General features: G+C 37.5%; 2 protein-coding genes across 4 annotated transcripts in view; one reads left to right on the forward strand and one right to left on the reverse strand.

Moving 5' to 3' along the window:
• LOC112540356 (uncharacterized) overlaps window positions 1-12,064 on the reverse strand; it is a 154,467-nt gene that overhangs the window by 3,986 nt on the left and 138,417 nt on the right. The window lies entirely within an intron of this gene.
• Window positions 2,611-12,064, forward strand: part of MIB1 (MIB E3 ubiquitin protein ligase 1) — a 53,722-nt gene continuing 44,268 nt past the window's right edge. Inside the window, exons 1-4 of one of the 2 annotated variants that reach the window (XM_088131070.1) lie at window positions 2,611-3,229; window positions 8,962-9,133; window positions 9,329-9,458; window positions 10,846-10,950. In XM_088131070.1, coding sequence (XP_087987196.1) covers window positions 3,001-3,229; window positions 8,962-9,133; window positions 9,329-9,458; window positions 10,846-10,950 — 636 coding nt within the window. In that variant the 5' untranslated portion in view covers window positions 2,611-3,000. The remainder of the gene's footprint in view (window positions 3,230-8,961; window positions 9,134-9,328; window positions 9,459-10,845; window positions 10,951-12,064) is intronic. The other variant, XM_007425668.4, reaches the window with a different exon arrangement.

The raw sequence follows: 12,064 nt of genomic DNA on the forward strand, positions 1-12,064 counted from the left end.
TAAATAAAAGATAATACTACTTTAGAATTAGCAGGTTTCTAAGGTCTATCATATTATCTCTTCCAATTGTGTTTTCCCTGACTTTCTTCAGTAAGTCAAATGCTTGTGGGCTTATTGAATTTAACATGAATGCCTGTTTTTATTATTAATTAGAAACTATTCCTCTTTTTAAAGGCAATAAAACTAATTTTATTTTGTATAAGATATGTGAAATCTTATACAACCACTTTTTCACCCCGATCCAAAATCATACATATTTAAGTGTATATGAGAATGGGTTTCTCATTCCTATTAATTTCTTTAAAATATACATTCTGACTGTCATTATCTATATTGTAATATAAAATACAGCTAATGCAATCTTTCAAATCAGAGTTTAAAAATAGAAGTATTCAAAATGCCTGGTGCCCCAAAAAACTTCAATAAAAGTTCCACACAAACTTCTTTAGAGAGATCATCACAGTGTGGATGCAAATCCTGTTGTTGTCTATATGCCAAAGGCAACCCATACAACTGTACATAACTCTCAAGTATTAAGGTCTCTGCTATTAGCATTTACAGCAATGGGAAGTTACTTTGGGGCTGCAGCCCTGTATATTGTGTGTAAAATCCATAAAATGCATAGCTGAAATAAAACAGCTAATAAGAGTGATATGTAATACACTTGTTCTGTAGTGATTTGCACTTAATATAAGCAGCTACTCTTAATACAGAAAGTTTTACCCTTTGCATGAATTCAGATTTTGAAAATAAAATGACAAAGTTTTTAACATTATTTATCTTTCACCTTTTTTGTTGAAATTAAAAAGCAAAGTGGGTTAAATAAGGCAGTTAAAGTGATTCTGCCATTTATAATGGTACAACCCCTTAAAAGGCTATTCAAGAGCTGGTAAAGATGCAGACAAGGGTAACCAAAAGCACCAGGGGCTTAGAATACTCCCCTAAGTGGGGACTTTGAGCAAAGAAAAGAGTGAGGGAAATGTGAACAGTTTTCTCCCTCTCTCCCAAGATTAAAATTGTTGAATCTAAGTGAAAGTGAACGTAGGGAGGCTGCAAAGTACTTCATTCCACAACACACAGTTAAAATTGGAATTTGTGCACTCAGATGTGGTGGCCATTAGTTTAGATGGATTTTAAAAATGGACTGACACATTCATGAAGCATTGGAGTAATAGGGATTACTAATCTTGATAGCTCTGATATCATATTGGGCTTGGCTCATGGTTGTGGAATTTTCTTTTTTGCCTCTAGGCATATCAACATATTTCCTTTCTGCTTTAATCCAGCCATATCTTAAACACTAGTGCTACTGGGGAAGAGCAGAAGGCAAGCGTGACTACCACTGGTGTTTATGATTGCTAATTGGGAGTCTAAACTTCTAGTACTGTATTATGTTGACACTGTCCTGGTTGTAAATATCCATTTGGTTTTCTTGGTAGAATACTGGTCTAGACTGCCATACTGGTCTAGATTCTTCTCCAGGGAATCATATTTAGTCTGATCCCTTGTCTATTATCTGCCCATCATGGGTGACCCTTCTGAGTGTACACCCCTAACAGAATAGTTTATAATATCTCACTCACTGAGATGTGCAAACCCCTTCATGACTATAAAAGTAACAATTAAATGCCTGAAAGTTACAGAAGAGTGAAAAACCAATTTACTACTCTATGTTAAAAAAAATATGTCAACAGGTAGTGCTAGTGCAATGCAAATAGGCAGAGAAGAAGTTGCAGTAATAATAGACTTTATCTTCATAGGCTCAAAATATTATAGGGATGGTGAATGAATAAAAGGCAGGTCTGTTAATTGGGAAAAATAATGTCAAGACTGAACAAAGTGTTAAAGTGTAGAGACATCACACTGACAAACAGATATGTATTGCCATGCGATGGTTTTCCCACTTGTAACATAAGGTTGTGAAAGCTGGATAATCAGAAAGACTGTATTTAAAAAACCCCAGTGCCTTTGACTTGTTGGAGAAGATGGATGAGACTACCTTGGACAGCAGGACAAACTAATATTAGATGAAGTAAAATCAGATTTTCACCGAAGCACTCATCAGCACAATGTGCAAAGGCTAGAATCATGGGGAAATGCCGATGCTTGAAAAATGGAAGGCAACTGAAGAAGAGGCCAAGAGAAGGCGAGGTCATTAGATACATTCACCGGTGGCACAAAGATGAGCTTGCAAAAACTCAAAGAAGCAGTTACTGGCAGATAATCCTGGGGTAATGAAGTCCATCTGGTCAGACAGGATCTTGACCAAACGATTTAACAAGAACGATCTTGAAAGGAACGCAGGCAGAGAAGCTGCTCCGGAGGGCCAATTGCCCTCCAGGAGTCCTCGCTCTTGTCCTCGCTGAGTGCACCTGGCCAGTCGCTGTGGTGCCGGCCTGATCTATCAGGCTCTTCCCATGCCAAGAGAGGTTTTCAGGCGCAGCCACATGTCGCCACAGCCCTCAACCATTGCAAATCCAGAAGTTCGGCCGTAGCCGATGCAATACACATCTCGTTTCCCTAGAGGTCCGTAAGGAGTCTCTCCTTCCTTTGTTCTGAATGGGGCCCTTCCCTTATCCTGCTGCAGCATCAGGACATGCGCAGCAGAGCCCCGTGCCCTACCTCCACTGCCAAGGCCGGGGTGGCGATACCGCCACAGTGCCCGGATGTAGCAGCCGAAGCGCCAGGTTCGGCCCCCCTTTCGAACCTGTGGAAAGCGCCGCAAGCTTCTCCGGGTTGGGCGACACCATTGGGGGGCGGGAGGGGGGAGGGTGTTCATCGCGAACGTTGCGCTCCGCTGGCGGAGGCCGCATCCCATCCGCCCCACTGAAGGAGACCGGCCGGCCGGCTGGCTGGCTCCGGTTCCCGGTCTTTGTTGTGCCGGCGTTTCTGTGAAGGCATCCGTGCGGCTTTGGCGCCTCCGTTTTCCCGTTGTTGGCGTCAGCGGCTCCCGGCCTCATCGCTGCATCGTGAGGGGCGCCCTCGGCGGGCTGAGTAACAATGAGCAACTCGAGGAACAACCGAGTGATGGTGGAGGGCGTCGGGGCCCGGGTCGTGAGGGGGCCCGACTGGAAGTGGGGAAAGCAGGATGGCGGCGAGGGCCATGTGGGCACCGTGCGCAGTTTCGAAAGCCCCGAGGAGGTGGTGGTGGTCTGGGACAACGGCACGGCCGCCAACTACCGCTGCTCGGGAGCCTATGACCTGCGCATCCTCGACAGCGCGCCCACCGGTGAGAGGGAAGCGGGAGAGCCGGGGCCGGGCTCGGGGGAGACGTGCGCGGGTTTGGACCCTCTTTAAGGCCAGCGAGACTCCCCGCCGCTAACTCGGCTGCCAGCGCTGTCGGGACACCCAGCGCGGAGGTTTCCCAAGACGGGCAGACGGTGGTTGCGACTGTCAGACGAGGCCTTGCCTGTCTGCGGGGCTCCTTGTTGTCATTAAGGAGCTCCCTGCCAGGCGGGGGTGTGAACGGGGAAGCCCATGGCGAAAGTTGGACGGGGGGGGCATAAGAGCTCAGAGAAAATGTGAAAGGTCAGAACACACTTAGTAGGAAAGAGGTCTGGTGGGAAGTTGAACTTACTTCCCAGTAAGTGTGTCGAGTGAAAATGCAGGTTATTATTGTTGATGGAGTAAGTCCTACATGTTTAGGTTTGCCTTTGGAGGATAGTTTCTATGCAAGAAGTTCAGTCGGAACTTCTTCCTCAGTAAGATTTGGAGTTTTGCCCTTCAGTTTAGTAGGAAAAGACCTCCTTTATTTTATGGGACGTACACTTCTAGGATGTATGATTGGACTGTAACTTTGGCCTGGATAGATACAAAAAGGACTTTTTGAAGCAGAAGCAGTAAAGCGTCTTTTGTCTTGCAATATAGGCATGCCCCGTTTCAACAGGCACGATTTCAGCATCCTATTTTAAAGAGTGTAGTGCTGGAATTGGATGTTTGGAGAGTTCTTTTTTGTCTTCATGACTAGGTCACTATGTCACTATGTGAACTGCTGTTTTTTTTAAACAGTTTTTGATCCAAGTTTGGAAAGTTTTATCCCATTACTTAAGATGTATTTAGTCTTAGAGAAGATGCCCATTGTAGCATATTCAGCAACAGGAAAGTAAATTTATGTTTACATTGCTATTTTACGATAGTGAGGATATGGGGATTGTTAATGGCCTTATTTTCCCAAATAATAGTTATTGTAATATTAATGAAAAACATAATTTTCTTAAAAATAAGTCTTCACTGAATTAATGATACTTCTATGTATTTTATATATATGTGTGTGTGTATGTGTATGTATATGTGTGTATGTGTGTATATGTATATATTTATATGTGTATATGTGTGTGTGTGTGTGTGTCTGTGTGTATATATATATGTATGATGATATGTATACAGGACTGTCCTTTTTATTATTAAAGAATTACCTACAGAAGGCAGCTCCATTTTTTATGATTAAGAGATACATGTTGGGATTCTCATTATATTGGTGAACGCAGAACCAATGTTTAAATTCAGAGATGTGGGCTGGAAAAAACAGACTGTGCTTATACCTTCTGTAGAAAACTTTTCATTTCATTAAACTATACATTTTTAGAAATTAATTAACAATATAATTAGTACTACTAGATATAAGATAAATTAGACTGTATCACAATTGTAAATATGCATGACAACACTTAGGACTGGTGAGATTAGCTCATACTTCCTTTATATTTTCCCTTAAAATTTAAATGTGCAAGGGATGTATTTACTGTTGAAATATCATGTTCATGTTATAAAAACAAGTATTCTAGTTGCCCTTCAGTTTAGTGGGTCTTATTCCCATGTAAGCGCACGTAAGATTGTAGTTTAAGAGTATACCTGATCAAATATTATTCCCTTGATCAAGTATTTTATTTATAGCTTTTAAAAACACATTTTCATCCCTTGATAAAATATTTTATACTTTTTAATGGTATTGTCTTCTTTTAAATATAAATGACTGTATTATTAATTAATATTGAATAGAAAAGTATTATAATATAGAAGCTGGCAAACATCTATTTTATCTTTGTTATGTGTTATTAGCAGTTAGCATTTCAGATGAATAACGTTTTCTAGAATAATAATGTTAGGAAATCCAGTCATTTTAATATTGTTGTTTAATTAATGGCACGACTTATGCAAATCAATGTAATACTATAAGAACTTGATTATAAAATTAGGATTATGTGTTTGATTACTAAGATAACCATATACATTCTTGTGTAACAGTAGTTTAAAATCTCAGGTGATAGATATTAGACCAGGGAATTGCTCATTTTCCTTCTCAACTTTCAACTCCTTTTACTCCATACATCTTTCATAGTATTATAAGACTCCAGACTGATCTCTCTAACTTTGCTTTCTGGTGCAGAAATCAAGGAGGGAACCAAAAAGTTCTCAGGCAATTTACCACAAGGCTGTATTATCTTGGTAAGGGTGAAATGGTTTCTTCACCTCAGAGTGGCTTTAATTAAGGTCAGAAGGAAGAATGGGGAATCCTCTGATTTCCTAGATTTAAAGTTTCTGCCTGCCTGAGCCCTAATATTCATAATAACTTGTTCTAGTAATGACAACTTAATAATATATACCCTTTGACAAACAGTTGCTGGGTAGAAACAAATCTGATTGCTTGTAAATTTAAATGCCCAGTCCAACTAAATGTTACATCTCTATTTACATAGCACAAGCTATATCTCTTCATTCACAAGAAAATATCCCTTGCATGTTATCATTTCAATAAGACATTCTTTGATAATGCTAGTCTTAAAAACTCATCCCAAAATTGGCAATTTTTTTTTGTTTAGTCTAGTAAAAGCTGAAGCTTGATATAACATAATCTTCAATTTTATTGTTTTAGACAATAAAAACATTTCCCAAAAAGGGAATTTAAATATGGACCTTGTATTGATATAATCTCTAATTTGGAATGGAAAGGTTTTAATGGAAAACCTTAAAAAAATACATTGCTTTAATATGTTTTAAGTGGGAAACAAGTCTTGAACTGTCTGTTGGCTTTCATTTATCATTTAAAGACATATATATATATATATATATATATATATATATCTTTAAATGATAAATTTAAATTAGAACTAGAACAATTAAAGGTTTATTTCAGACTATATATATATATATATATATATATTTTGTTGACTTTCATTTATCATTTAAAGATATATATATATATATATATATATATATATATATATCTGTCTTTAAATGATAAATTTAAACTACAATTAAAGGTTTATTTCAGACTATATAGTCTGAAATAAACCTTTAATTGTTCTAGTTGTTATAAAATATGTTCATTATACAAACACATTTATTTCAATTTATATGGCCACCCATCTCAAATTCATACAGTGGGGCAAAAAAGTATTTAGTCAGCCACCAATTGTGCAAGTTCTCCCACTTAAAAAGATGAGAGAGGCCTGTAATTTTCATCATAGGTATACCTCAACTATGAGAGACAAAATGAGAAAAAAAATCCAGAAAATCACGTCTGATTTTTAAAGAATTTATTTGCAAATCATGGTGGAAAATAAGTATTTGGTCACCTACAAACAAGCAAGATGTCTGGCTCTCACAGACCTGTAACTACTTCTTTAAGTGGCTTCTCTGTCCTCCATTTGTTACCTGTAGTAATGGCACCTGTTTGACCTTGTTATCAGTATAAAAGAGACCTGTCCACAACCTCAAGCAGTCACACTCCAAACTTCACTATGGCCAAGACCAAAGAGCTGTTGAAGGACACCAGAAACAAAATTGTAGACCTGCACCAGGCTGGGAAGACTGAATTTGCAATAGGCAAGCAGCTTGGTGTGAAGAAATCAACTGTGGGAGCAATAATTAGAAAATGGAAGACATACAAGACCACTGATAATCTCCCTCGATCTGGGGCTCCATGTAAGATCTCACCCCGTGGGGTCAAAATGATCACAAGAACGGTGAGCAAAAATCCCAGAACCACACGGGGGGACCTAGTGAATGACCTGCAGAGAGCTGGGACCAAAGTAACAAAGGCTACCATCAGTAACACACTACGCAGCCAGGGACTCAAATCCTGCAGTGCCAGACGTGTCCCCCTGCTTAAGCCAGTACATGTCCGGGCCCGTTTGAAGTTTGCTAGAGAGCATTTGGATGATCCAGAAGAGGATTGGGAGAATGTCATATGGTCAGATGAAACCAAAGTAGAACGTTTTGGTCTAAACTCAACTTGTTGTGTTTGGAGGAGAGAGAATGCTGAGTTGCATCCAAAGAACATCATACCTACTGTGAAGCATGGGGGTGGAAACATCATGCTTTGGGGCTGTTTTTCTGCAAAGGAACCAGGACGACTGATCCGTGTAAAGGAAAGAATGAATGGGGCCATGTATCGTGAGATTTTGAGTGAACACCTCCTTCCATCAGCAAGGGCATTGAAGATGAAACGTGGCTGGGTCTTTCAGCATGACAATGATCCCAAACATACTGCCCGGGCAACGAAGGAGTGGCTTCGTAAGAAGCATTTCAAGGTCCTGGAGTGGCCTGGCCAGTCTCCAGATCTCAACCCCATGGAAAACCTTTGGAGGGAGTTGAAAGTCCGTGTTGCCCAGCGACAGCCCCAAAACATCACTGCTCTAGAGGAGATCTTCATGGAGGAATGGGCCAAAATACCAGCAACAGCGTGTGAAAACCTTGTGAAGACTTACAGAAAACGTTTGACCTCTGTCATTGCCAACAAAGGATATATAACAAAGTATTGAGATGAACTTTTGATATTGACCAAATACTTATTTTCCACCATGATTTGCAAATAAATTCTTTAAAAATCAGACAATGTGATTTTCTGGATTTTTTCCCCCCATTTTGTCTCTCGTAGTTGAGGTATACCTATGATGAAAATTACAGGCCTCTCTCATCTTTTTAAGTGGGAGAACTTGAACAATTGGTGGCTGACTAAATACTTCTTTGCCCCACTGTAATTGTGGGCAGCTAACAATATTAAAAGAAAATTGAAAAACTGAAAACGCACATAGAAACAGCAGCCAGGGTAAAAACAGACTCATCAGTCATAATTCAGCATAACCAATGTATGGGCTCAATGTTTCTGTTGTTATAAGATTATTATTTATTTGCTTAGAAAAGATTAACCATAGGAGAAAATGCAGATTTGGAAATTATGCCATTTTCCCTGAGATTGAAAATACATGGAACCATAGGAAATGCCAGGCTAGATCAACTATCCATTAAATTCAGTACAGCATTTGTGTTTGGTAGGGTCAGCTCTAAATTTTGAAATAGAAGGGAAGGCAAAATAATAATGATGGAACTCAGTTATGTTGTAGCTTTCTTGTCACTAATTAATTAGTACATATGTGATGAGAAATATTCAGACCCAAGCAGCAAATGTGTCACAGTTGCCCTCTTAAGGATGCTGGTCCTCTCTGTGACATTGCTTGTTCTTTATTCCTTGTTAATTTCATTCAGTGACTCCTAGTTCTACTATTTTGTGAGATGAGTTTTGTTCTTGCTCTTTGTATGCCATGAAGAGAAAAGCCCATTTAACTTAAAATGACTACATTCTTTTTTAGAGATATAGCAGCTAGAACTATAGATTGCTTTCTAAATATATTTGTATGATAAATTTTAATGATAATACTAATGTTCAGTCAATTCTAATATCTAAACAGTACTGAATTTGCCTATCTGGCAGATTGGATTGTTTTTAATATGTAGTTATAGCCCCAGCAGCTTATACAAATTCATATTTAGATACTTGCCATAATTAGTATCTTAAGCTATTATGTGATTAAATTGAATAATGTGGGCATTATAGGGTATGGTTTGCAAAGTAATTGAAATTATGGTATTATAGTCAATGCCTAGATGCAGTATATGTTTTTGTGTTTGCTTTCATATGTGCTGTTCAAAATATTACATTAATTGTATAATTATTTGCAGGGATTAAACATGATGGGACTATGTGTGATACTTGTCGCCAGCAACCAATAATTGGTATTCGATGGAAATGTGCGGAATGTACAAATTATGATTTATGCACAGTATGTTATCATGGGGATAAACATCATCTAAGACACCGCTTTTACAGAATAACCACACCTGGAAGTGAAAGGTAACAAACTCACTTACTAATAAGTATGTATCATTGTAAAACTATAATATTTAGAAAAACTCCTGTATCTGAAATGTTCATTAAACTGAAGTATATTGTTTTAAGTTAAAGCAGGCTTTAAATTTTGACAATAAACATTTTTAAACAAGTTATTTTTGGGCATCTCTTTAACATATCATCAATATTAAATTTTAGGGTATTACTGGAATCTCGCCGTAAATCAAAGAAAATCACTGCAAGAGGAATCTTTACAGGTGCCAGGGTGGTACGAGGAGTTGATTGGCAATGGGAAGATCAAGATGGTGGCAATGGACGTAGGGGCAAAGTAAGAGTTCAGAGTACTTTTGATGTCTCCCCTATTATGAACAGTTCATGAACTGATTCAATTTGGATTAGTGACAGGTTATATCCATTATGTGTTCCTACCTGTGGAGGCTTACAGATACAAATGAATCTTTGATGTTTCTGTTGATTTTCCTGCTAACTGACAATCTTTCTTTGGTCCCCATCCGCTTAAAAACGAAATATTGATATGATTGCTGAATCATCCTGGTGTGACTCACTGAGCTAATGTGATAATTCTTTAGTAGAGTGAGGTGGCAATAGTAATAAAATTATTTGGTGAATGGGTAGTGTAGAAAATTCATAATGGGTATGATAAAACCGGACAATAGTGTATTTCTAAGAGGTTTTTATGGCAGGAAGCTTGCTTGTCCATCACAACTACATCTGATCAATGATGGCCAGTAATACTTTTTTCTTGGTAAAGATTCTAATCAATCTGACTTGGGGAAATGGATGAAGTAATGTTCAGTGGATCCCCTGAATATTATGGTTGCCTTCATCTATCTTTGACTATGTAGGGTAAATTTTGACCTAATATTTTTAAACTTATGAGCAGGCTACTTGAAAATATATGTCCTGCCATGAATATTCTTGTTTTTTGTAACTAACATTTGAGTGGAGCTTCATTACCTAGGTTGCATAATGTAGGTGGTATGTAACTCTGACAGAAGATATTGCTGCCTATAAAAGGGAACAGTGCTGATATTTCTTTTAAAAAATAACAGTAGATCCACTGAACCTCACTGAGTTTAAGCTAGTTTCTGATTAGGCTTCAGGGCATGATCTTGCAACACATAGGTGGTCCTGGGTCACATTGCAGTCTTGTTTTTTGGTTACAAGACAGAAATTGATGTAGTTACCCTGGTGAATGACCTTTGGGAAGTAGACGAAGAGTGCGTTCCTGCCTATTCTTTTGGATTACTCAGTAGTGTTTGATAGCTATGACCATAGTATCTTTCTAACAGCTTGCCAGACAGGACTTGGGGCACTGTGTTTAAGTGATTTGGGTCATTCTTGAATGGTTGATATAAGAAGTTGATGCGGGTATGGGAGGGATGTCACTGTTTTGCCTAGTGGTCTTTGGAGAGTTCCATTTACCTCCCATATTTTTAATCATCACTGCAAAGGCATAGAATATTATTATTTTTTAACTGCTGCTTTAACTGTTTTCTTTTATAGTTTTTACTCTTTGTTCTTTAAAAAAAACAAATGGGGCTAGAATTGTGTTGTAATTTATTGGCAGTTTTTTTTAGGTGTAATCAATTCAGTGTTTATAGAAAAATAGAATAAGCATTCTTGCTGACTGTGGGGTGGTCCTGATTTTTTTTTTTTTTATACTAAACATATATCTTTCTTTATTTTGCTAGGTAACTGAAATCCAAGATTGGAGTGCATCAAGTCCACACAGTGCAGCATATGTTTTGTGGGACAATGGAGCTAAAAACCTTTACAGAGTTGGCTTTGAGGGCATGGTAAGAAGTAAAACAATATAAAGAACAAAAGTATTTCATGATGAAGTAGTAAAAATGGCCTGTCCTGTGCTATTATTCTCCTTCTGTCAGTTTGCATTCTATTTGGCACTTCATTGTTCCTACAGCTGTAGGGATAACTAATACATATGCAGAAGTCTGATCTCAGTTTATTAAACATGCAGACTAATTTTTAAGCTGGCTTCTGTCTCTGCATTTGTAGTTTCCTTTTTTAAATAGATGACTTATTTCTATAAAATACAGCTAATATGTTTAATTGTAGAGATTGTTGTAATACAATTCTGTGTTTATTTCCATCCTTTATGTTGTTAAATGTTTGTATTATTCATGATACATTAATGCATTGTGGAATTTAATTTTCTTGCTTGAGTAATAAACTTCTAATTTTGGTTTCAGTGATGTTAGGGCATAATCACTACAGTTAACATTTTCTTTTGTTTTATTTCAAGTGTGCATGCGTGTGTGTGTGTTTTAGATAGACAGAAATGTATATATGCCTCTTTGCTTAAATGAAGAATTAAATTAATTTTCTTTTATGTATTATATAACATGAAGATACTTGGTACAGTTTTATGATTAATGGGCATTTTTAGCATTAGTAAAATTATTATTCTTTTCTTATGAAAATCGGTTTTATTGCAGTCTATTGTCTTTATACAAATTGGCAGTATATCCTAATCAAGATGCAAGTTCTTTCCATTTTCTGTTTGGAAATAAAATGCTGTGATGCAAATGTTGGCTCCTTTTTTTTTTTTTTTACTGGGAAAATGTACTTTGTTCAAAATTATGGATAATTATAAATATGCTTTTATTCCTGTCATGTTAGTATTGCAACACAAACAGAACATAATCAGCAAAGGCACTTCATTGATTTTAAAATCATTTTGAAAAAAGTTTTGCATCCAAAATTCATGGTGTTGCATGCTCAAACATAACTATAGTTTAGTATTAAAAATAGCCTAATGATTTGCCCTGTGCGTATATATTTTCCTCCCATGCTTTGATTCTTTTTCTTTACCCCTGTCACAAAATTACAGGGTGTGAATGTGCAAATGCAGAGGTTCTATCTGGTATGGTATGGTTATGACTTTTGGAA

The sequence above is a fragment of the Python bivittatus genome, unplaced genomic scaffold (genome assembly GCF_059951505.1).
Source record: "Python bivittatus isolate LINGU-HERP-01145 unplaced genomic scaffold, Pbiv_v1 ctg000840_np1212, whole genome shotgun sequence".
Taxonomy (NCBI): Eukaryota; Metazoa; Chordata; class Lepidosauria; order Squamata; family Pythonidae; genus Python; species Python bivittatus.